General features: G+C 37.8%; 1 protein-coding gene across 3 annotated transcripts in view; it reads right to left on the bottom strand.

Moving 5' to 3' along the window:
* The window catches only part of OTC (ornithine transcarbamylase), a gene marked incomplete at both ends in the record, with an annotated part of 56,424 nt that overhangs the window by 22,343 nt on the left and 7,577 nt on the right, over window positions 1–26,504 (bottom strand). For all 3 annotated transcript variants that reach the window (XM_081081534.1, XM_081081535.1, XM_081081533.1), the window contains 3 exons: window positions 19,145–19,232; window positions 19,708–19,789; window positions 21,207–21,345. In XM_081081534.1, coding sequence (XP_080937660.1) covers window positions 19,145–19,232; window positions 19,708–19,789; window positions 21,207–21,345 — 309 coding nt within the window. The remainder of the gene's footprint in view (window positions 1–19,144; window positions 19,233–19,707; window positions 19,790–21,206; window positions 21,346–26,504) is intronic.

Genomic DNA, 26,504 nt, shown 5'->3' on the forward strand with positions numbered 1-26,504 from the left:
GGGGACTTTAATACACCACTGACAGCACTGGATAAGCCCTCTAGACAAACAATCAGCAAAGATACAGCAATCCTAAATGACTCACTAGATCAGATGGACTTAATAGACATATTCAGAACACTCCACCCCAAAGCCAGGGAATATACATTCTACTCAAATGCTCATAAGACATATTCAAAAATAGACCATATATTGGGTCACAAGCAAAGTATCCCCAAATTCAAGAAGATTGAAATCATAAAAAGCATCTTCACAGACCACGATGGCATAATATTAGAAATAAACTACAATAAAAACAACCAAAAATACTCAAACACCTGGAAGCTGAATAGCATGCTATTAAATATTGATTGGGTTACCAATGAGATCAAAGAAGAAGTTAAAAACATCCTGGAAACTAATGACAATGAAAACACAACAATCCAAAACCTATGGGACACAATGAAAGCAGTCTTGAGAGGGAAGTTTATAGCTCTACAGGCCTATCTCAAAAAGCAAGAAAACATGGTAGTAAATCATCTAACTCTACAACTCAAAGAATTAGAAAGAGAGCAACAAGAAAACCCCAGAGTGAACAGAAGGAAGGAAATAATAAAGATTAGAGCAGAAATAAATGACATAGAGACCAAAAAAACAATACAGAAAATCAATGAAACCAAGAGCTGGTTCTTTGAAAGGATAAACAAGATTGACAAACCTCTAGCCAGACTCACCAAGAAGCAAAGAGAGAGGACCCAAATAAACAAAATCAGAAACGATAGAGGCGAAATAACAACAGACCCCACAGAAATACAAATGATCATTAAAAAATACTATGGACAGCTCTACTCCAACAAACCAGACAACCTGGAGGAAATGGACAAATTCCTAGAAAAATACAACATTCCAAAACTCAATCAGGAAGAATCTAAAAATCTCAACAGGCCAATAACTATGGAAGAAATTGAAGCAGTCATCAAAAAGCTTCCATCAAACAAAAGCCCAGGACCAGACGGCTTCACAGGGGAGTTTTACCAAACATTCAAGGAAGAACTAAAACCTATCCTCCTCAGACTACTACAAAAAATTCAAGAGGAAGGAACACTTCCAAGCTCATTCTATGAAGCCAGCATCACCCTAATACCAAAACCAGGTAAAGACAACACAATGAAAGAGAACTACAGGCCAATATCCCTCATGAACATAGATGCCAAAATCCTCAACAAAATCTTAGCAAATCGGATCCAGCAGTACATCAGAAAGATCATACACCATGACCAAGTAGGATTTATCCCAGGGATGCAAGGATGGTACAATATCCGCAAATCAATAAACGTGATACATCACATAAACAAACTGAAAGAAAAAAACCACATGGTCATATCAATTGATGCAGAAAAAGCATTTGACAAAATTCAACACCCATTTTTGATAAAAACTCTCAGCAAGGTGGGAGTAGAAGGATCATACCTCAACATAATAAAAGCCATATATGACAGGCCCACAGCCAACATCATACTCAATGGGCAAAAACTAACACCATTTCCCCTAAGAACAGGAACAAGACAGGGATGCCCCCTCTCACCACTCCTGTTCAACATAGTACTGGAAGTGTTAGCCATTGCAATTCGGCAAGAAGAAGAAATAAAAGGCATCCAAATTGGAAAAGAGGAAGTAAAACTGTCCTTATTTGCAGACGACATGATATTATACATACAAAACCCCAGAGACTCCATCCAAAAGCTACTAGACTTAATACATGAATTTGGCAATGTAGCAGGATACAAAATTAACCCCAAGAAATCGGAGGCATTTCTATACACCAGTAGTGAACTTTCAGAAAGAGAGATTATAAAAGCAATCCCGTTTACCATTGCACCAAAAAAATTAAGCTACCTAGGAATCAACTTAACTAAAGAGGTAAAAGACCTCTACTCAGAAAACTACAGGACGTTGAAAAAAGATATAGAGGAAGACATAAACAGATGGAAGAACATACCGTGTTCCTGGATTGGTAGAATCAACAGCATTAAAATGTCCATACTACCCAAAGCAATCTATAAATTCAACGCACTTCCCATTAAAATACCAACGGCATACTTCAGAGATCTAGAACGAACTCTCCAAAAATTCATCTGGAATAAAAAAAGACCCCGAATAGCTGCAGCAATCCTGAAAAAGAACAAAGTAGGTGGGATCTCAATACCAGATATCAAGTTGTATTACAAAGCCACTGTTCTCAAAACTGCCTGGTACTGGCACAAGAATAGGCATATAGATCAATGGAATAGAATAGAGAGCCCAGAAATCGGCCCGAACCAATATGCTCAATTAATATTTGACAAAGGAGGCAAGAACATACAATGGAGCCAAGATAGTCTCTTCAATAAATGGTGTTGGGAAAATTGGACAGATATATGCAAGAAAATGAAACTCGACCACCATCTTACACCATACACAAAAATAAACTCAAAATGGATAAAGGACTTAAATGTACGACAGGAAACCATAAAAATTCTAGAAGAATCCAAAGGCAACAAAATCTCAGACATATGCCGAAGCAATTTCTTCACTGACACAGCTCCAAGGGCACTTGAAACTAAAGAGAAAATAAACAAATGGGACTTCATCAAAATAAAAAGCTTCTGCACAGCAAAAGAAACCATCAACAAAACAACAAGAAAACCCACTGTGTGGGAAAACATATTTGCCAATGTCATATCTGATAAGGGCCTAATCTCCAAAATTTATAGGGAACTCATACAACTCAACAAAAGGAAGATAAACAATCCAATCAAAAAGTGGGCAAAGGACCTAAATAGACACCTTTCAAAAGAGGACATTCAGAAAGCCAAGAGACATATGAAAACATGCTCAAAGTCACTAATCATCCGAGAGATGCAAATCAAAACAACAATGAGATATCATCTCACACCTGTCAGACTGGCTATCATCAACAAATCAACAAACGACAAGTGCTGGAGAGGATGTGGAGAAAAAGGATCACTAGTGCACTGCTGGTGGGAATGCAGACTGGTGCAGCCACTATGGAAGACAGTATGGAGTTTCCTTAAAAAACTGAAAATGGAACTCCCATTTGACCCTGTGATCCCACTTCTAGGAATATATCCCAAGAAACCAGAAACACCAATCAGAAAGGATATATGCACCCCTATGTTCATAGCAGCACAATTCACCATAGCTAAGATCTGGAAACAGCCTAAGTGCCCATCAGTAGATGAATGGATTAGAAAACTGTGGTACATCTACACGATGGAATACTATGCTGCTGTAAAAAGGAAGGAACTCTTACCATTTGCAACGTCATGGATGGAACTGGAGAGCATTATGCTAAGTGAAATAAGCCAGTCAATGAAGGAAAAATACCACATGATCTCACTCATTCATGGATAATAGAGACCATTATAAACTTTTGAACAATAATAGATACAGAGGCAGAGCTGCCTCAAACAGATTGTCAAACTGCAGCAGGAAGGCCGGGGAGGGTTGGGGGGCAGGAGGTAGGGGGGTAAGAGATCAACTAAAGGACTTGTATGCATGCATATAAGCATAACCAATGGACATAAGACACTGGGGGATAGGGGAGGCTGGGGGACTGTCTAGGGCGGGGTAATAAAATGGACACATATGTAATACCCGTTGTAATACTTTAAGCAATAAAAAAATAAATAAATAAAATAAAAAAAAAAGAAGATATACAAAGAAATATTAATGACCTGGAATGAAGCTAATTTTCTTTTGCACCATCCCACAGATAATTATACATTTTCACTATCAAATTAAAAGTACCAGTGTGGTAGCCATGGAGGTGCACACACAGATTGCCTTACAAGAGAGAGCCTTCTGGGAGGAGTGGCATTAGCTAACAGCCCTAGATGCTATAGTATAGCAGCTATACCTTCAGAATGCACTGCAGCATTCCTGCCAAGGCCCCACTTTCCCCAGGCTGTTCCCACCAATGACTGAGCATGGTGGGGGTATGAGAGGTGGGCCATTCTGCCTGACAGGACACTTTTCTGATAGGCAGTCAGAAAAGTGAGGCTCCTCATCAGCCTGGCTGAGAATTCCTCAGAGCTTCACTCTGATGTTCTTTCTATCCTACTCTTTCCTTCCTTCTCTCCCTTCACTGGGGTCAGACCTGCATCACCCCCTAAAGGCTCTCCCTGGCTAATCCTGCTTCCTCTCCCCTTAATCTTTTACAAGTGTTTCCCCAATACATCTCTTGCATGCCTAATTACATCCAGTAAACTTGAATTGACACAGCCAGCATTTAGCACTTGTCCCTGCACTCTGGTTAGTTATCAGCATCTCTGCAACTTCATACAACACACACATACACACCCCTACCAAGAAAGCAACACAAATAAACTCATGGCCACAAATTCAAACAATTCATTGAAAGATGGATATTATCATTTTATAGCTGAAGGACCTGAGACATAGAGAGCTGAACTAACTTGCCCTGAATCACACAACCAATGAAGTTGGGGAAGTTCAGATTCAAATCAGTCAGTTCAACTCAAAAGTTCATGTTCTTACCATTACAACACATGACCTCAAATTTGCAGATGAATTGAGTTAAAATATTGTTTTTTTATTTAAGAGAATCCCTCAAAACAGAGGCTTCTAATCATTTCAGTTTTAAGAAACGATTCTTAATTTCTTAATGACAAAAATTTTTAGAAATCCTCATGATAGCATTTATATCAAACATAGAGTCATTATTATAAGGTATTCAGTTAGTCTTGGATTCTAAATCTAACTCTAACAGTAGCTGTTTGGCTTTGGACATTTTTTTAAATTTAACTATGGTTTAGTTTCTTCATCTGTAAAACCATAATAATAATATCTCCCATTGGGTTATTGTTAGTATTACCTGAGATAACCCATATAAAATGCATGGTCATAAAGAAAAAGCAAATAAATACATATATGTTAGTATCTTCACTCAATAAAAGAACATTTTGAAACCTAAAAAAGGTCTGAATGACCTAATCTCAACGAATGATCCTTGAAATTGAATTAGCTTTATAAAATTCAATAGTTTGTCTTTATTTTTATTTGACCACTTCTGATGAAAACTTCCCATGACAGGGCATCAGTGGAAGGGTCAGGTTTTGGGAACCAGTGCTCTGAACTATCTAAGCAACCCCCCCACACCCACCAAAAATCAAGTGATGGCAGCCCAGAAAGACAAGATTTTGTACATAGTGTCATTGCAGGGAGTGTTTTCCAATTCAATTGAAGGAAAAAGGGCATCTCAAATCCTAAAAAATGAATAATCTACTCCCATAAGGCCCCCTCCTTAGAATAATCAGCACTTTGACCTATTGGACGCCCTAAGGCAATGGTTTGCAAACTACTAAGCTCCTGAAATAGGGTAGAGTTTGTGTCTTTTTACTCTTACCAAGTTTCCCAAGTAACTCAGATAACCTTCCAAAGTTAGAGAACCACTGTCCTAAGACATAGGATAATATGTTAAAAGAATTTTAAATGTTTACTTCTTTCTTCAAGTTCTTAATAAATATTCCCTTCTCAGTTCAGGTACTGATGCTTCATACTATAGAATTCAGGTTTTTAACTTTATTATAGGAAAGTAATGTGGATGGAGGTAGATAGCTGAAAAAAGGAGATGCTAGGGGACCAACTGGAGAAATCAATGCTCTATATACATGAGATAGCCCCAAACCTCCTAGAACAGAGATCCTCATATTGGGTGTATATTGGTATCATCAATAGAGCTGTAAAAAAATCCTGATGCCATATTCTGCCTTTTGGAGGGTTAAATCAGAAGTTATGGTGAAGGATTCACATCAATATTTTTAAAGCTCCCCAAGTTATTCCAACGTAAAGACAAAGCTGAGAACCATTGTCCTAGAAATATAGATAGAGACAGGGGGAGGGAGGAAAGGGGCTATTCTAATGCTGAATGGAACAATGGGTCAATGTATAGGAAGAAATTCTTAGCAGTTACTGAAATTACATGTTATAAGAAAAGTAAAAATAACAACATGTGTTTTACTGAAAAAATGAGATTTTATACACTTATAAAAGAAGTACTGTATTGTCCTTTCATCTCAGTCACTACCAACAAAAATCCCATTGAAGCCACAATACCTATAATCTTTTACCCCAACACTTGTAAGCATCTCTAGTGCCCAGATTTTGATCTTACTACTGTTTTATAAGAAAAACCAACAACCCAGAAACCATTAGAAGATATTCAATTCCAAGGCCTTGGGCAAGATAAAATCAGTATAGTCTGTATACTGATGCTTCCAGAAGCAAAAGAAATTTTTAAAATGGCAGGGGCATTTCTAAAAAGTAAAAATAATCAACTTAAACGGAATCCCATTATCAAGTTGCGATCATTAAATGAAACAAGGTATGGCTGTAAAAGGCCATGTTGCTCATAAGGAAAGAGTAACAATAAATTTACAAAAATATAATTTCAATATCAAAGAAGGAAGACTATTACCATACACAGTTAAATTTATTTTTTTAATGTAGGAAAGTGTTTATATATAACTATCTTATATAATAAAAACCTAATATGCTAAGTGTCCAGTTGTCTGGTCGTCCATTCAACCAATCAACAATAATATGTTAATGATATGCTAAGGCTGTTCAACCACTCACTATGACGTGCACTGACCACCAGGGGGAAGACGCTCCAACCGATAGGTTAGCTTACTGTTGGGGTCCGGCCAATCAGGACTGAGCGAGGAGTGGGCCTAAGCCATCAGTCAGACACCCCCCAAGGGCTCTCAGACTGCGAGAGGGTGCAGGCTGGGCTGAGGGACCCCCTCATGGGGTGCATGAATTTCGTGTACTAGGCCTCTAGTATAAACATAGATATTTTGGGGGTTTTTGTTAAATATATTTCTGTTCATCAATTATAAATGTATACTCTTTTTAATCTGTGTAAACCACAAAGAATTAACATAACTTATAAGTCAAAGAGTCCTAGAAATAGTAGAAACTACCATAGGTGGATAGGCCCACCAACATTTATGGTCTTATATAAAGTGATGTACAAGAGGAGTCCAGCAGTTAACTAGTACCTGTTGCCATATATAATTTACAACTACAAAGATAATACAGCCATTCATTCCAAAATTCTAACTTAGTTAACTGTCCTGAAGACGAAATCTAAATTTTCAAACTCACTTTCCTATCTCTTTGGGCATCAAACCTCTTGATAACCCAACTCAGTATAACACAATGCCAATGAAAAAGGTATATATTTTTAAATATTTAAATTAGTACAGGTTAATATATCATGAAAATATTACAATGTATCATGTACTGCCACAGATTAAAACAAAAACAAGTTAAAGAATACCTCATTTTTAAATTTCTTTTGAAAACTTAGAATTTATATGAAAAATAGGAATAAGGACCTGTGGTAGACAGAATAAATCACCTCCCCAAAGATGTACACGTCCTAATCCCCAGAACCTATGAATATATTACCTTACATGGCAAAAGAAATTTTGCAGATGTGATTAAATTAAGGGTCTTGAGATAGATTATCCTGGGGTGGGCCCAATATAATTACAAGGTCCTTAAAAGAGAGAGGTCAAAAATGAGAGAAGAGGCTAGCTAGGAACATAACCCTATGGGTTCATTTTAGACCTCTGTCTGCCAGAAGTTTGTAAGATATTTATGTTGTTTTAAGTCACTAATTTTCTGGTTATTTGTTAAAGCAGCAATTGCAAATCAATTTAGAGCCCATGATAAAAAGTCAAAACTATGGGATAAAAATATTTCACCTTAGGCCAGCACCTTGAGTTTAATTCATCTTGAAGTTAGGAACCAATTCCCAAAACCCAATCAAACTTAAGTGGTCAGCAATGCATTTAAGTTGCATTCCTTGCCTAGAAAGATTATTATTTTTTCTTTCAGTCGGGTAAAATTACATATATAAACCCTGGAAATGTATAAAAATAGTCTCTTATAGAATTCCAAAAAAACCAGCAGTGTATAGAAATTTAAATTCCAGAACCATGCTATATAATAAAAGAGAAACATGCAAATTAACTATGCTCAAGCCACACCCACCAACCACGCCCACCAGCCAATCAGGAGTGAGTGTGCAAATTAACCCAACTAAGATGGCAGTGGCCACAGAGCTGGAGCGAGCAGGAGGCTTGGGTTGCTCCTGGTGATGGAGGAAGCCAAGCTTCCCACCTGCTCTGGCCCACCCAGGGCTCTGCTCAAGGCTACAAAGTTTCAATTATAGAAGATAAATAAATCCCAGAAGAAAAAAAAAAGAAAGAAAGAAAGAAAGAAGAGGCTTGGAACTTGGGTTGCCAGGGGGCGTGGCCAGCCTGCAAACAGCCATCAGCCCCTCACCCAGGCTGGCCAGGCACCCCAGCGGGACCACCCCCCCAACCCTGAAAGGGAGTGTGGCCAGCCTGAAAATGGCCCTCAGCCCCTCACCCAGGCTGGCCAGGCACCCCAGTGGGACCCCCACCCTGATCCGGGACACCCTTCAGGGCAAAGCAGCCAGCCCCCACTCGTGCACCAGGTCTCTATCCTATATAATAAAAGGGTAACAGCAGAACGACTGGGAATGACTGGTCTCTATGACACACACTGACCACCAGGGGGCAGAAGCTCAATGCAGAAGCTGCCCCCTGGTGGTCAGTGCGGTCCCACATGGGGGAGCTCTGCTCAGCCACAAGCCAGGCTGATGGCTGCCAGTACAGCGGTGGTGGTGGGAGCCTCTCCCACCTCCTCAGCAACGCTAAGGATGTCCGACTGCAGCTTAGGCCAGCTCCCTGCTGGCAGGTGGACATCCCCTGAGGGCTCCTGGCCTGCCAGAGGGATGTCTGACTGCCAGCTTAGGCCCAATCCCCCAGGGAGCAGGCCTAAGCCAGCAGGTGGACATCCCCCGAGGGGTCCCAGACTGTGAGAGGGCACAGGCTGGGCTGAGGGACCCCCCCCCCCCCGAGTGCACAAATTTTTGTGCACTGGGCCTCTAGTGCAAGGATAAGAATAAAAGTAAGGATAAGAATGTAAAGCAATATTAAATCTATATTAAGTGTTGTGCCCAGTTTTGTTAAAAATTAATCCACTTGCCGTAGCCAGTTTGGCTCAGTGCATGTAGCGTCGGCCTGCGGACTGAAGGTTCCTGGGTTCTATTCCGGCCAGGGGCATGTACCTTGGTTGCAGGCGCATCCCCAGTGGGGAGTGTGCAGGAGGCAACCGATTGATGTTTCTCTGTCATCAATGTTTCTAACTCTCTATCCTCTCCCTCTCTGTAAAGAATCAATAAAATATATATTTTTTTAAAAAAATTAATCAGCTCTGTAATCAAAGTGATACTTTATGGGTAGTTTTTCCTTTTTTAAATGTTTAGAGCACTCAAGGAAATCTGAAATAGTAGGCTTGTGATTGAGTTACTAGTAAATGTTAAGCATTTATTAAATTTGCAAATGGTGTTTAAATGGCTAAGGAGACTTGTTTTGCTCATTTAATATGTATTTGATTTATTGGCTGGATAAGTAGTATGGGAATGTTTAAAGCAGTCATTCTGAAACTTGAACAGTCATCAGAATCACCAGGAGGTCTTATTAGAATACAGCCAGTTGTGTTTCTGATTCAGTAGATCTGGTTTGGGGTCCAAAAGAATTTGCATTTCTAACAGGTGCTACTTATGCTGCTGGTTCAGGGGCACACTTTTAAAAACACTGAGGAATGTTTGCTATTTTACATTTAGAGATAGATTATGTTAAGGAATGCTAAATGTTTGATAAATTCATAAGATTGACAGATTGGACTGTAAATAAAAATTACGGAGTAGGGGCAACAACTAAACTTGATAGAAAACACCACTGAAGATGAAGGGTTGTTTTCACATTGGAGTCACTTAGGAAAACAGAGATATTAAAACCTTTAAATAGATCATTAGTTCATATTATTTTGTCAATGATGTTGCTTTCTACTTTATGTTTAAAGTTGATATAGATCATGGAGAAATCACCATTATTATTTTTCTTCTTCCAGGCTACTAAATATCTTTAAAAATAAAAAGCCTTTCACTGGAAAAAATGACAAACCTGTAAGTAGAGCTGGACTTAATAGGCACATTAACTGTAATTTTGGCTTTCTATAGCTCTACATCAATTTAAAACCCCTGCTTTAAACATTGTAAGAGCTGTGTTATATGTGCTACAAAGGAAAGGTTAACAAGTTAAAAATACTCTCTGGCTCTGTAATGCCTTTTCATTTGGTCTCTTTTGTTCCCATTGACTATGTAGAATTCTGTTTGCCTTGCAGTAGATTCTTGAAACTTTACAGACAATCTTAGGTAGCTGTCCACAATGGTAGCAAAACAGCTTTTGTAAAATCCAAATTATCAAATTTGAAGTTTCTCACATATATTAGTTTATTTTGGATGTTTAAAAGCCAATATTAGGATTAAAAATAATTGACAAGTTAACAGTTTATTCAACTATTTTTTTTTCTAAACAGCAGCGAAAGAGATGATGGGGGGAATAAAACACATTTTAAACACTTAGACTTTAAATGGAAAAATGGTTCAAGGGATAAAATGTTAACATTAATTATTTCTAGATGATGGCAGTATTGATGGTTCTACCTATATTTTGAAAGTATCTTTTAGTAGTTTCTACCAAAAAGAGTACTATTGCAATAACCAGAAAAAACATAGTATTCAAAAAACATACTTTTGATAGTAATTGAAAATGAACTAGGGCTTCTTAGAGCAATGGCTAATTCTTGGCCTTGGTAAAGAAATGTGTGAGATGGGCTTGGAATATATTGCCATATCAAAGACTAATATAGTTATGTCAAAATGACTCAATAGCCAACTTGAAGATAGATCACCTTGGCTAAATATGGGACAATTTGAGCATCAACAATAATAACTACAATTAACTGAAACCTTAAATATTTAAAATGCATGAATTTAGCCAGCATAGCTCAGTGGTTGAATATCAACCTATGAACCAGGAGGTTATGGTTCGATTCTTGGTCAGGGCACATGCCCGAGTTGCGGGCTTGATCCCCATTAGGGGGCATGCAGGAGGCAGCTGATCAATGATTCTGCCTCATCATTGATGTTTCTATCTCTCTCTCCTTCTCCCTTCCTCTCTGAAATCAATAAAAATATATTTTAAAAATAAATAAATAAAAATAAAATGCATGAATTTATAAAGACAGTTTATAAAAAGAACATTGAGAAGAGGCATAGCAAGATCACTTTCAACTCAGTTTAAAAGAAAATTCTCAGTCCGTTTGTATAAACTCTCATCAGAACAGTCAAATTGTATAAAATGGAACAAGATAGTTCAATATGTAAAGAGTGCCCTGGCCCTGACTGGTTTGGCTCAGTGGACAGAGCGTTGGCCTATGGACTCAAGGGTCACAGGTTCGATTCCGGTCAAGGGCATGTAGCTTGGTGGCGGTCACAGCCCCAGTGGGGGGTATGCAGGAGGCAGCTGATTAATGTTTCTCTCTCATTGATGTTTCTAACTTTCTATCCCTTTCCCTTCCTCTCTGTAAAAAAATCAATAAAATATATTTTTTTAGAAAGAGTGCTCTGTACTGGATTTTTTCTCTCAGGCTCAAGGACAATTTTGAAGGAATGGTGTGGAGTCATGAAAAGGATGGTTGATCTAAGTAACTCATGAAGACCTTTCCAATCTCAAATTTCTATTATTCTTTGATATTTTGTCCTTTGGTTTAATATCAAAACTTGTTTAGGAATTAACTTAAAAACCAGAAGGCCAAACAAACAAAACAAAAAAAAATACCCCATGGACCCAAGAAGGCCTGCTGTTGCGTCTCTATGGTTGAATGAACAGATACTAAAAAATATATACTATATATATATATATATATATAAAATATATATATTAAAAAAATGGTATGCTGGACCAGATTGTAAGAGGAAATGCGGATATTGATGAGATAGACAATCACACAGCAATCCTAATGCTCATAGAGGCAATTGAGTTATTCGTAAACTATCAGACTATAGTGAATATGTTTCAAAAGTCAAAGGCAAAAACAGTTGTATTCTCATAGGGTCCTGCCATGCATTCTTCCTTTTGTCCCCACCATGCCTTAAATAAAACTGCCCCTTAAATTCCAGTTTGTTATCAATTATATCGCCTATCAGTAGAATAGTTGACTGGAAAACAGTAGGAGGAATTTTGGGCTGTGCATAATGATACCATTGAGAACCCTGTCATCATAACAAATCATTAAAAATTATGTCTCCTATTTTTATTTTTTTTAAAGGAGGCCAAGTTCCTGGAGGAGACAGAGACTTTATCCTCAATGTAAATTGGTAAAGTAATAAACTTGCTGAGACTCCTAAGAGGAGAATATTCCAGCACTCTGGTATCTTTATTCAGGTTATAATGTTAGTTACAGCAATACTAGAGGCCCATTGCACGGATTTGTGCACCGGTGGGGTCCCTCGGCCTGGTCTGTGGGGATTGGGCTGAAACTGGCTCTCCGACATCCCCTGAGGGGTCCCGGATTGCAAGAGGGCACAGGCCAGGTCAGGGGACCCCACAAGTGCATGAGCGGGGCCGGCGAGGGACTGCAGGAGGACTCCAGTGCATGTCTGGCCCGATTCGCCCAGTCCTGATTGGCCGGACCCCAGCAGCAAGCTAACCTACCAGTTGGAACGTCTGCCCCCTGGTGGTCAGTGTGCATCATAATGACTGGTTGAACTGTCCAACAAATAGACCCTTTGCATATTAGGCTTTTATTATATAGGATAGGAATTATGAGGAAACAAGATAATACCTTCAGTAAACCTAGATGGGCTCCTCTCAAATGGGCTGGCATAGGAAGAAGCCCAAGGATGTTGAATGAAAATGCCATATGCAATTTATTTATGAAGGCTTCTATAATAGCCAGATTATTTGGACTTAGATGTTAGTTCCTAGCTTTGAGAACCTCAGAGATGAATGGGTAGGACATAATGGCATTCATAATGACCTCCACAAAATGTACTTTAGGAATTTTAGTTTTGTGTCAATCTGAGATGGTCTGAATAGGGTCAGAGCTTATCCTGAGATTGAGTTCTGCCATCACTTGATTCAACTAACATTACTTGAATTTCTTCTTTGTGCCTGTCCTTCATAAGCATAATCTCATGTATCCTCATATAACTCACTGAGATAAGTATTCCTATCTCCATTTCACAGCTGATGAACCTAAGACTCAAAAGCAAGTGCTCCAAACCACAGGGTCAATGTGATATGAACTGTGAATTAAACTGAAGCCCTTACACTATGGCAAACTGCCTTTTGTTACCATTTACCTCAAAACATATAACTGCCATGCCTGCTAACTTCTTAGTGACCTCTGTAAAGATTCATAGAGATACCATATTTCTCATTAGATGTTGATATTTTAAAACATTTTACTTAAAAAATAAGAAAGATTGCTTTTGTATCTTAATATCATATTAATATAATACTTAATAATAGTATTATAGCTTTTTAAAACATTCCTTTCAATGTGACAGTGATTCACTTTCTGTTGAGGACCGTGACTCATTCACAAATTCCTCTATAATCTCTATTATTTGAGTTACCAGAATGACAATGATTTGAAACCTTTCATGTTGCTGCAGCGGTGTGTGCATATATGCTTTATAATGCTTAAATGGTGCCTCCCAAATTCCACCTGGAAACTCAGAATGTGACCTTATTTGGAAGTAGGATCTTTGCAAATACAATTAGTTAAGATGAGGTCATACTGGAATAGTGTGAGTCCTAAATCCAATAACTGATGTCGTGATAAGAGGAGAAAATACAAGTAAACAAAGAGGCAGAGTTTGGAGTGCTGCATCTATAAACCCAGAATTGCCAAGGATTTCTGGGAGCAACCAGAAGCTAGGAAAAAGCAAAGAAGGATCCTACTGACACATTGAATTTAGACTTCTAGAGTCCAGAACTGTGAGAGGCTAAATTTCTGTTGTTTTAAGTCACCAAGTTTGTGATAATTTGTAGCCCTAGGAAACTAATATGGTGGTTTGTGCTCATTTTCCTTTCTACTAGTTTTACATCAACAGAACACACTTTAGCAATCATCACCATGAGTAAATTACATTTATAAGGAAAGTAATTAGAGTAGAACAATGTTACATTATTTTGTTTTATATTAAGCTTTTCATACACATAGTTCCTGAAGCTGCATTATGAAGTACTGTATGAAAATGAAAATGATTGTGAAGCTATTATGCACCTTTCAATAGTGGACTCAGAGCATTAGACACGAACAGCTATCATTATGGAAGAAACAGAAAGCTTTGAAACTGGAGTGTTAATATCTTTCTGCTGTTCCTAAATTCCAACTGATTAAAAACTTTTAAAAAATCAGTGATCTGAGTCATGCTAAGGTGTCACATCTAAAGCAAGGCGGGGAAAAAAAGAATATCTAACTAAACCCCAGCAGAGCACCAGAGAATTGACAACATCTGAAAATACCATAATACCTGAAGCAAATTTAACTGAATATATATGTATATGTTTTGTGTCTCCTGATATGTTAGGGGGTAGAGAACAGTTGTTAAGAGATACTTTTCAAAAGAGAGAAGTGAGCAACAATTTATTCTATCTGATGGGAGTCTGGCTCTATAGGGACCCACAGTGAACTGAGGACACACAATTCAAATCTTAAGACTATCCTCCCATGGATGTAGAATATATTCCCTTACTAGTTAAAGTATATCTAGGTAAAGGAAAGTTAGAAAAAAACACCAGAGGAGAGAACGTATCCCTGTTGTGAAAAAAGAACATAGTAGTCCTGACATGGCTCTCTTCAGTCTGCTGACCAGGTTGGCCCTTAGCTAGTCTCTGAAAACTTGGACTTTTGAAGAATTTGCCCACAATATTTGGAAGAATAAACAGGTTTTTTTATTTTAATCAAGAAAGAAAAAAGAGCCCTAACCGGTTTGGCTCAGTGGATAGAGCGTCGGCCTACGGACTGAAGGGTCCCAGGTTTGATCCCCAGTAGGAGGTGTGCAGGAGGCAGCTGATCAATGTTTCTCTCTCATCGATGTTTCTAACTCTCTATACCTCTCCCTTCCTCTCTGTAAAACCTCAATAAAATATATTTTTAAAAAAGAAAGAAAAAAGTAACACATTCTATTTTGAATGTGTATTTCAGTTTTTTACTCCTTGATCTGATTTTATTTCCCCTCCCTTTAGTGGCTGAGGCAGGACCAACTTGTAAGGGTCCTCAAAATAGCCAGACAGTCAGATGGAGAATCAAGTCCATCAATTATTGACAAGTAGGCACTAGTCTCTTTATTTCAAAGGGCCAGCACTGTTGTTTAAACATTATCTAATCTACTTGCATCTTACAAAGTTTAATTTCTACAAATAGCAAGGACGCAATTGCTATGGACTGAACAATGCATATTGGCAGATAGATGTCATTAAGATTTACTTCCTTCCATCTCCTGTTCAATTGCTCCGTGAAAGGCAGTGGGTTTCTCTTGTCTTCTTCAATTTAGATTTATGGAATTTCCGAATCTCAGCAATATCTTGTTTGTCATATATTTTGGCAGATCAAGTAGTAATGAGATACACAAAAGAAAGTCAGATTTCCACAGTGGCTACTCTACCTTAACTTCTGACATTTACATCTCCCATTGCAGCCTCATCTGATATTGTACTAACCTTATTATCCTTCTCCTTGTACCCTGATGAATTCCTCTTACCCCTCCTTAACTGTACCTGTTCTCAAGATTCAGCCTTCAGCAGTTCTCCTGCTATGAGACCCAGTAGGTCATTTTCTATCACTGAACTTATACTGCTATTTCCCCAGCTTTCAACTTTACTCAAGGTCTTTATCTCCAATGGTCTATGACAATTTATTTGTATTTGGAGGTACAGCCTTTAATGAAATATGTCCAATACCTAATCTATCACCTTCTCCTGAAAGCAGAAATTTCTTTCATTTTCTTCTTCTAATACATACATAAATATTTTAATAATACTTAATCTGAAATAATTTTTTCTCCACTATCAATGTACCCTTTGTAATCACTTATCATGAAGCCATATAAATAGTTTATTAGCTGTCTCTTATTTACCATTCCCTTCACTAATGTGCTAGCATAGATTGAAGCACAAGAGCCCAGAATTACAATACAACCTTTCAATTCAGAGTCTCTCAAAGTGTGGTTCAGCCACTGTTGCAGCTAAATCATTTCAGGAGCTTGTTAAAATATAGATGCTCATATGGACCCTAACCTTCAGAATTATAAATTATCTCTCCACCTCCTATCTCCACCCCAATCCAAATTACACTGCAACTGTCTACACGTGGTTTACATTGGGACACACCTCTATTTGAGGACTACCACTTTGTATTTCATATATTTGCATGCATTTGAGAGTATAAAGTTAAACTTAAGAATCAGAACTCCCTCAAATTTTAGAAAAGGAAATTAAGATCCAGAGATATTTTCAAGCCATGCAGAAAAGAGTTAAGATTGAAAGCCTGATTACTATCTTTTGAACGCACTGCTTGTAAGATGCCTCTATGTCTAGGAACTTTGGTTTAGACCGCATTTCCACCATTCCCAGGCCTGATAAGAGTTGCTTGATGTGCCAAAACTGTTTTTACAAACAATATGGTTTAAATTAAACACCTGCTGCCCTAGCTGGTTTGGCTCAGTGGATAGAGTATTGGTCTGTGGACTGAAGGGTCCCAGGTTTGATTCCAGTCAGGGGCACATGCCCAGGTTGTGGGCTCGACCTCCAGTGTGGGATGCTCAGGAAGCAAGCAATCAATGATTCTCTATCATCATTGATGTTTCTATCACTCTCTCCCTCTCCCTTTATCTCTGAAATCAGTAAAAATATATTTTAAAAAAAATAAAAATAAATAAACACCTTCTTTCCTCCTGGGATTCTGGGATTTGGGTAAATGTCAAACAAAGGATGCTATGTGACCATCCCCAGTAAAACCACCTGGTTGACAACATTTTGCATGTGTTGTGACAACTTATTATCAATGGAATTAAGCACATCCTGAGTGACTCCACTGGGAGAGGACTCGTGGAAGCTTGCACCTGGTTTCCCTTGAACTTTGCTCCATGTGTCTTTTCCCTTTGCTGCTTATGATTGGTATACTTTCACTGTAATAAATCATAGCCATGGGTATGATCATATTTTGAGTGCTGTGAATCTTACCGGTGAATCATCAAACATGGTGGTGGTCTTGGGGACCTCATGACACAGAAGCAAATGATTTTCATAACGTATTTCACTGACCCTCTCATGGGATGTTTAGAAGAGGCAGTACTCAAAACAGCATAGCCTTAAAAACACAGCATGCTTTAACTGCTGACTTAGCTGCTAAGTCTGAATCATGGTTTCATTGTCTATAAAATTGGGCCAATAATTACTTTGTAAGGTTTTTACAAAGATTTAGAGATAATAGTACAAGAGGTCTATGGTATATACCCTTTAAGGAGGAGTTATTATTTGCATTCATAGTCTTTTGGATAAGATGGAAGGATAAGAAGGAATTCTATGGTTCAAATTTTATGTATCCATATATACACGTAGCAATGGATCTAATTACATATGTAGACTAAAAGGTCCCAAACATGTTGGAACTTGTAAGCAGGTTGGTTTTTCTCAGGATCTGTGTAGAGCATCTCTGACTAAAAACTTGTGATGGGAATTGTGTACAGAGCAAACACACACACACACACACACACACACACACACACACACACACACACATGTTTATACTCATCCTCATCTTTCAACCCATGCTTGGCTACTTGTCTCTTGTTTGGGGGGTCCTGCCCACTCCACTGATTTCTGGGCCCTGACCTCTTTCTGGCTGCCAATCTGCACTCCTTAACTATTTATTGGATGCTCAGCTGTTCCTACAACTGTACCCTTTTCAGACCACTAGTTCACACATGACTGATTTACCATCAGTCACTTGGTCCTATATGGAAGATCCCCACTGAAACTCTATCTTGGCTGTGACCCTGACTTCATCTCTTGACCAGCTTGTTATATTTGCTCTTGAATAAAGTATACTTCATTTTTGTGAAAGGAGAATTATTGGGCAAATATAATCCCAGTCAGTGGCAGCATATTTGGAAGAAAACCTCATTTGTGTTTATTTATTCTTTTTGTTCAACACTTCTTAATACTAACATTGTCTCATCTGAAATAATGTAACAGAAATATTTAAAGTTGATTCATTTCAAATCTCTTCAGCTACCATAAAAAGGAGGCAGTGTCACAAGGAGTTGCTTTATGGCACATCGTTTTCAGAAAAACAAAACAAAACATTAATCTTCCATATCAAGGTTAAAATATCTAAACAAAGACATTTGCTCTGTATTTCTCAACCAGACATGATATAATGTTGAGAGTACTGCATGGGGAATCAGTGGCCCCTATGTTTCAATCTTCAGTATAGTTGTTACAAGCCTTTCCCCACCTCTATTTCATCTGGGTAGGGGTGAGCTGCTAGAAATTGTCAACAGTATGTGAGTAGAAGTGATTGTTCCACTTCCCTGCTAAGGTGGCTTTGAAGCAAGTATTTGGTCTCCATGCTTTCTTCCCCTAACCCCTGGCTGGATGTTGACATCCAGGGTGACCTTAGAGGCCACATGTTGAAGATTGTAGAGCCACTCTCATTCAGAGTCTCTCAGTAGCCACATAAATAATTATCCCTTTCCTCTTACCAATCAGGAACATCTACACTATGTTAAGCCATTGAGATTTTGAGATTTTGTATTTATAGTAGTTAGTATGACCCTAATTAAGTTGATTCACATCTTTATGTGAATCTCTTTGGGTTGTTATAAGGATTAAATGAGTTAGACCAATGCTGACACATAATAAATGCTCAATAAATATTTGCTATTAATATTAATATGAGCTTTAATGCTAAGTAGATATGAGTCTTTGACTGTGTCCATTTCCCAGGACCTCAATTTCTTCAATTGTAAAATGTAAGGGTCATGCTTGATGATTCCTAATTTTCCCTAAATTTGAAATTGTATGATTGGTACAGAGGACACTGAGAGAGAAAAGCATATTTTCTTTTTGAAATGTATCCATTAATTTTGAAATAATATTTGAAGCTAAGAAGATTTACAAACCGGGCTGTGTCCGTGAGACTTTCATTCACACCCAAGTGAATGTCTTGTGTGGTAAGAAAACAAGGGTGTCCTCCCAAAAGTGCAAAGCCTACAATAAAAGAAAGAGAAAAAATGCATTTTGAAAAAAAAGAACTAAAGTGGGAAACACAATTATTAAGTACTGTCACCATCTCAATTGAAAAGTCAAAATCTTTAAAGCTCTCCAACGTCTCTAGTAGGGAAGTCCCAAGCAAAGCAAAATAAGGAACCTAGGGAAATTTCGGTATAAGCACTGACCTCTCCTTCAGATGTATGCCTGTTTTTCCATTCTCTTGTGCAAAACCTGGCAGATCAGATATGCTATGTCCCAGGTAGAATCATAGAACACAAAACATACTAATAGTTCTACTTGCTAAGGATCCTGTAATAGAGTCTAACTCCATTTGTGATGTTTCACTGCTACCAGCTTTCAGGCCCAGCATCACTTTCCATTGGAGGGTTAGAGCAGAGGGCTATTCCTTTCTCCTAGGTCCTCACTCTCTGGCCCTTCTTCAACAGAAGGGTGAGTTTGTTGGTTTACTCACCTGTTTCTGTTGACAATCTTGTTCGAGTACTTCTTTTTTCAAAAATCATGCCTAAAGATTTCCCTTGTAATAAAGGCAAATACTGAAAATCAAAAACAAGAATATAATTAAGATGAAAAATATATTTATATCCAATATCAAGGATTATATTTCAAAACTTATTCTTTACATTGTCAAAAGTGTAGAATAATTAAACACTACTTCCAAAATGTTACTTAAAAAGTGAATTTAAAGTGGGTTTTTTGCCTTTTCTATACAAATGTGTGAAGGGAATAGGAACTCCCAAAATTTATTGACATAATTAGAAAGCATTATTACTTGCTTTGGGTTCAATCTAAACACTTGTTTCAAAGTATATTAGTATTTCACCTTGGGACCATCTTCTTACTTAAATCCATGGAAATCCCCATCAGTGTTCAATGACCTTGAAGATGTTTGGTTTGGAAATGTTTTCTCAGCTAGGAACATGTTACCCTGTTACAACATGGGCAGTAAGACTCCTAAAGGTGAAGCCTCAGACTGTCTGCTACACTCATTATGCATCCTTGTAGGAATGCAAGGGCTTTGTTTCTGAAAGTCCTGTGGAAACAATTTGGAGAGTTTGGTGTGGGGTGGGGCTCTTCCTCCTTCCTCTTCTATAGATGGACTTTCCCGATAGGATGAGCTCTGGAACAAATAGATTCCTGCCAGCTAAACATCCTCACACACAATGTAAAGAACAAAGGCCTAAGATTTGAGGGGGATGTTTCTCCTTATTTCAGATCTTCCATAGTTGGAGTCACTCTGTTTTCAGTTTGTTTTTAAGGAACTTGTAGAGCTAGTGAACTAGGTAAGAAAATCAGGGTTGTGTAAAACTTTTTCAGCCTGAAACCAGCTCTTTATAAAAGCTTTTTATCCAAGTTTGGAATACAAAAATGCTTCCACAATTAAGCAGTCTAAATGAAGCTACTGAATTAATTAAGCATGTGCAAACATAAATTGCTCAAAAAGCAGAATAATGATTTCAGCTAAGCACCATATCTCATTTTCCCCCTACTTGGTTAACATTTGTTTCTTTGCTAATATAAAATTTTTAAAACACTGTCACATCAACTGTAAATTTTTGATATCCTAATGATCATATATCTGATATTCATTCGCAATTGAAAGTTTTGGCTAGAAAAATAATATCTCATCCTTATTTTTAACTTGATAGAAAACACACAAAGAAAAGAAAGGAGGCATGAAAATAAAATCTTTCTGGAGAATGATTCTTTAGGTTCTGATCCAGTTAATAATGAATTTCAACATTCCACATGAAAGAAGTGCAATGATTTGTCATTGAATAACTGATTTTTATGCTTTTTATGTGCCTGAGCACTCAGTAATCAATTACCTTGACTGTGTGGTTCCATTACTTGCTACTGTTTAGGAATTTTAATGTGTTTTCTTTTCCCTCTTTCTTTGTAAGGCTGTCTTTACAAAATCTGATTGGTAACAATGGAAGGTAAAATACATACCTCTCCTTTCTGTTTTATCCTAAATTTCAGATCCGCTGATAGCCATAGCATATACTTAATTTCTTCTCCTGTAAAGTTCTTTAGAGTGAGAAGGTCACGACCCTTCAGCTGTACTTTATTTTGTAATGGTTGGCCACATCTACAAAAAAAGAAAAGAATATATATATCTGTCAGTCTGTTCCATGCTTTCATGTCTCTGGATCTATTTTGTTCAACAGTTTATGTTGTTCATTAGTTTCCACATATGAGTGAGATCATGTGATACTTGTCCTTCTCTGACTGGCTTATATTGCAAATAGCCACACGAGTGGCTTTGCCACTTACTAGTTGTGCAACTTTGGGCAAGTTACTTAATCTCTCCCTTATAGGGTAATTGCTAGGGTAAAATGATTTAATACATGTAAATCATTCAATGTCTGGCATATAATAACCATTTGATAAATTTTAGCTATTATTTTTGAAATCATTAGATTGTACAATCAGAATTTGTAGTATACTAGTACATGCAACAGAAAACAATGTCATTCTTTTTTCCCTACTGCCCTTAAAATCTATTGTTAGAGATTTGTTATTTTTACTTGTCCCTGGTCAAATACAATGGACCCTGTGGCTTTTGTAGTAACTCTCAGAGGGGAGGGGGGGGGGAGTCATCTGCTTGCTTTATTCTCTCAAAGTGTCTCAGTAAAATGATGTGTAATAATAAAAATGATTTTTTTAACTTTAAGAAATGTACTGAAAGTTAATACCTTTTGCCTTCCAGCTCATGCCTAATTCAAGCTGGCCTTCTCTATAGGTGGAAGGGGGACCATAAGCTGTTTCCTCTGATTCCCTACCTTCAGTTTATTCATGTAAAGCTAAGGGAAAGTTAGGAGTTAAGGGTGAGGCAAACTCTGGTTCTGTTCTAGCAGTCTAGCATTGGTATATGTGCTTGAGGCTGACTTTTTTGCTCATTGGGTGCTTTTCAGGGTCCTTTGGGGAACTCTCATCACTGGGAATTTCTCACCGCAGTTCTTGATGGCAGACAATTACATCTCCTCTGCCATCCAAGAGCCCACCTCCAGACTCTTCTTGCTGACATTTCCCCACCCCTTCAGCAGATCTTTTGGTTGTGATGTGAAACAATATCATGTCTCTTTCTCATTCCATATTGGTTCTTGGGAAACCCTTCATATTCTTTGCTCTAACAAGAGTCAGGTCCATCCCAGTATAGACTCCTCTCTTGCTCTGCCATAAAAACAGCTAGCCACGAGTCCCTCTTACTTTGTTTCCCAGATATGGGCCTGAGATTAGTGCACTAATTGTAATTGTCTGCCAGAAACTGAGACAGAAAGAGTACTATTTTAATATTCTGTTACATTTTGATGATAATTTGTTATTTGAGATGATCAGTATATAAAATGGATAGCATTTATTCTTTCAGTATTCCCAGTGTTATCCCTAATTAACAATAATTACTATTATATATCATTAGAAATTATGAGTAACCAAGGGCAAAATGTGGTTTACCACATGTATTAAACATTAATTTTATCAGGGGTAGAACAACTGTGACAAAATTATCATGCTTAAATTCCAGCCTAAGAAGAGACTTTGGGCTACTTGAGGTAAAGAGTAAATTCTATGGTAGGATTTATGTATGTCTTTTTTCATTGATGGTGATAGGTAGGAAAATCATAAATTCACTCAATTTGTTGTTTCCACTACATGATGTCATATAACTTAGACAAATAAATATTTCACTAAATATTCAACTTTCTGGCAGAGTTAATTTGTTCATTTAGTGTTGAGTAGGTTAGTAGATTTTTTTCAGTAGATATTTGTGAGATTAAGCCCTTCAAGGATTCTATTATTAAAGGAACATCCATAATGATGATTTGTGAGTTAGTTGGCTAAATGGTTGATTGATTGATTTAATAGAATATACTAATGACATATTCAACTCCAATAGAAAGTAGTGTTTTCCACTTATATGTGAATCAAAATTTTGGTTAACATTCCTATTTCAAAGATGTACCTTTTTTGTCAACTTTTAAAATATGTGATTCATATATTCTCCAACTGGAAATTTCTTTAAAGTAGCAATCCTTGATTTTTTATTACAGATCCCTAATATTAAAATATTTTACATGGATCTACAATATGTATTAGTTTATTTATAATATATGTGTTAGTATCCTAATAGATTATGTATATAACAAAACATAAAGAAAAATAAATTAAAAATTTAGACTAAGAAGAACCCAATATTTAAAAAATAAATTGTAAATATAAAAAAATATTTTGCTAGCTAACAATTTGTTATTTGAGATGATCAATATATAAAATGGACATTTATTCTTTCAGTATTCCCAGTGTTATCTCTAATTAACAATAATTAGTACTGTATACCATTAGAAATTATGAATAACCAAGGGAAAAATGAAGTTTCTAGAATAGACTTTCATTTTCTTCCTTATACTGGAACCCTAGTAAAAAGCTTACAAAACTGTGTTCAAGGTCTGGACAATAGTAGTCAACAATTTAATAACTTTAGAAACATGGCATTAGGCAGGAAATTTGGGTTTTTTGCACATGTATTTTTATTATAAGCTTGGTTCTGATTATATTAATTAGTGATAATATTAAGTAATAATATAATATACAAGTACTGATATTGTTCAGAAGTAAACCATTTGACTGATAGTCATGCTTTTTTCAGGGTCAACTGTATTTGTTTTCTGAGGAGCTATAAACAGGTTTAACATTTAGGGTAGTTTTGAAAATATTTTTTTTCTTCTGAAATAAGGCCCAAGCAACATAAAGTCACAGAAGATAAACTCTCTTTACTCTATGTCTTACAATAATACATTAATATTCCTTGGCTTGACACTTCTTCCAATATTATTTTAAAAGTGGGAAAACCCCAGGATTTAAGGAATTCGGAAAATATCACTATAGCTGTTGAGCTCAAATCTATCAGCAATAGGAAAAACAACCTATGAGCTAATTTTGAGGCCTTATTTTTTGCCTAGAGCTCAAGTAGTAGACTCCTGAATATTTTTTTTATTTTTACTTCATGCAGGAAATACTTCACAACATATATCCATGTGATTTTTGAGAGTACATTTATTAAAGCTGGGGACAGTGAAACAGGGATAGAAGAAGCAACAGGGGAGAGCCTAAGTGGGGCTGGTTAAAATGCAGTGGGAAAGAAATAAGCCTAGGTGCGGCTGCAGTCAGCTCACTGGGAAGTCAGAGAAGAGGAGTTCAGGGTGTTAACCTGGGATGAGCTGCTGCTGCCCATTGCTCCCCTGGCTGCAAGTCTTGTGGGGGCCCTTAGAGTTTAGGAGAAAGAAATTTTACTCGAAAAGGAGATTTGAGTAGGTGTGGCCCAAGGAGGGCATGGCAACTTCTGTTTATCTTGGAGCCCACAAAAGCTACGTCTCCAAACTGCTACACCTAAGGGATTCAATATCCTCCCTTAATCTCAGCCCCTTTGGGGTTTTGTTGTATCTACTCTCTTCTAAATAATCACAGGACTACATGTTTCATTTAAGAAAATATTATAGATCTTAGAATTGTTGTTGAATCACAGAAAAAACGGAATTAGAAATGAAAATTTTGTAGGGAACTATTTTCTCCACTTTCCATGCAAGGAAATCAGAAAATAATGATGAAAGAGGAGGTCCAACACTTTTAACTGCTTCAAAAAACATCCAACTTCCAGCTCTTACTACCCAAACAGAAGACAAATTGGGATTTTCTCAAATTTGTCCTTACATACTTCAAGAAGTTTCTAAACTGGAGGTGTGGTTAGAGTTCAGTTTAGTTTTAAGGTTAATGTTCTGCTATTGGGATCATAAGAAGCTGCTCTTTTTATTTCTGCATTGACAGATTTGAATTTAAAAGTAGAAAGAAGACACAAACATCCTGCTTAAATCTTCCTTTTTGTCCAGATCTTTCATTTTCAAATTTATATAGCAACTGAAACTGTATTTCAAACTATTTTTCTTAGACCACAGTGATCAGAAGAATACCTTTTTTGTGACTCCAGTCTCTATATGGCAGCTACTGATAATGTTGTCTTCACTCTTGTTTCCCTAGATCAGTGATGGCGAACCTTTTGAGATCAGTGTGTCAGCATTTTGAAAAACCCTAACTTAACTCTGGTGCCGTGTCACATATAGAAATTTTTTTTTATATTTGTAACCATAGTAAAACAAAGACTTATATTTTTGATATTTATTTTATATATTTAAATGCCATTTAACAAAGAAAAATCAACCAAAAAAATGAGTTCGCATGCCACCTCTGACACGCGTGTCATAGGTTTGCCATCACTGCCCTAGATTGTACCTCCAATAAATGTTAGCAGATAAGCTTTTAAAAAAATACAGACAGTTCTGGCTTTAAACTTTAGTGTGGGACTGTAAATAATCATTAAATCTTAATAATCAATGGGGAAAAATCACAATTATTTTGTGACTTTAAAATTTTTGTCAAAACGTTAAAAAGAAAAAAAAAACATTAAAAAGTTTCTTATTGTCAGTATAAATATACTAGTGGCCCAGTGCACTAAACTGGCAGTTGGACATCCCTCTCGCAATCTGGGACCGCTGACTCCTAACCACTCACCTGCCTGCCTGCCTGCCTGCCTGATCGCCCGTAACTGCCTCTGCCTGCCTGTCTGCCTGATAGCCCCTAACTGTCCTCCCTTGCCGGCCTGATCACCCCTAACTGCCTCTGCCTTCCTCATCACCCCTAACTGCCGTCTCCTGCCGGCCTGATCTCGCCCCCAACTGCCCTCCCCTGCCAGCCTGGTTGCTCCCAACTGCCCTCCCCTGCTGGCCTGATCTTGCCCCTAATTATTGCACGGGGGGCGGGGGGGGGGGTTCCCTCAGCCCAGCCTGCACCCTCTCCAATCAGGGACCCCTTGGGGGATGTCCACCTGCTGGTTTAGGCCCGATCCCACTTGCAATCTGGGACTGCTGGCTCCTAACTGCTCACCTACCTACCTGCCTGCCTGATCGCCCCTAACTGCCTCTGCCTGCCTGCCTAATTGCCCCAAACCCCTCTACCTGCCTGCCTGATCACCCCTAACCTCTCTGCCTGCATGCCTGCCTGCCTTATAGCCCCTAACTGCCTCTATCTGCCTACCTGATTGCCCCTAATTGCCCTCCCCTGCTGGCCTGATCTCACCCCCAACTGCCTCTTCCAGCCTGATCACCCCTAACTGCCCTCCCTTGCCAACCTGATCTCACCTCCAACTGACCTCCACTGTCAGCCTGATCTTGCCCCCAAGTGCCCTCCCCTGCTGGC

This window comes from Myotis nattereri (genome assembly GCF_964212035.1).
Source record: "Myotis nattereri genome assembly, chromosome: X".
Classification (NCBI taxonomy): domain Eukaryota; kingdom Metazoa; phylum Chordata; class Mammalia; order Chiroptera; family Vespertilionidae; genus Myotis; species Myotis nattereri.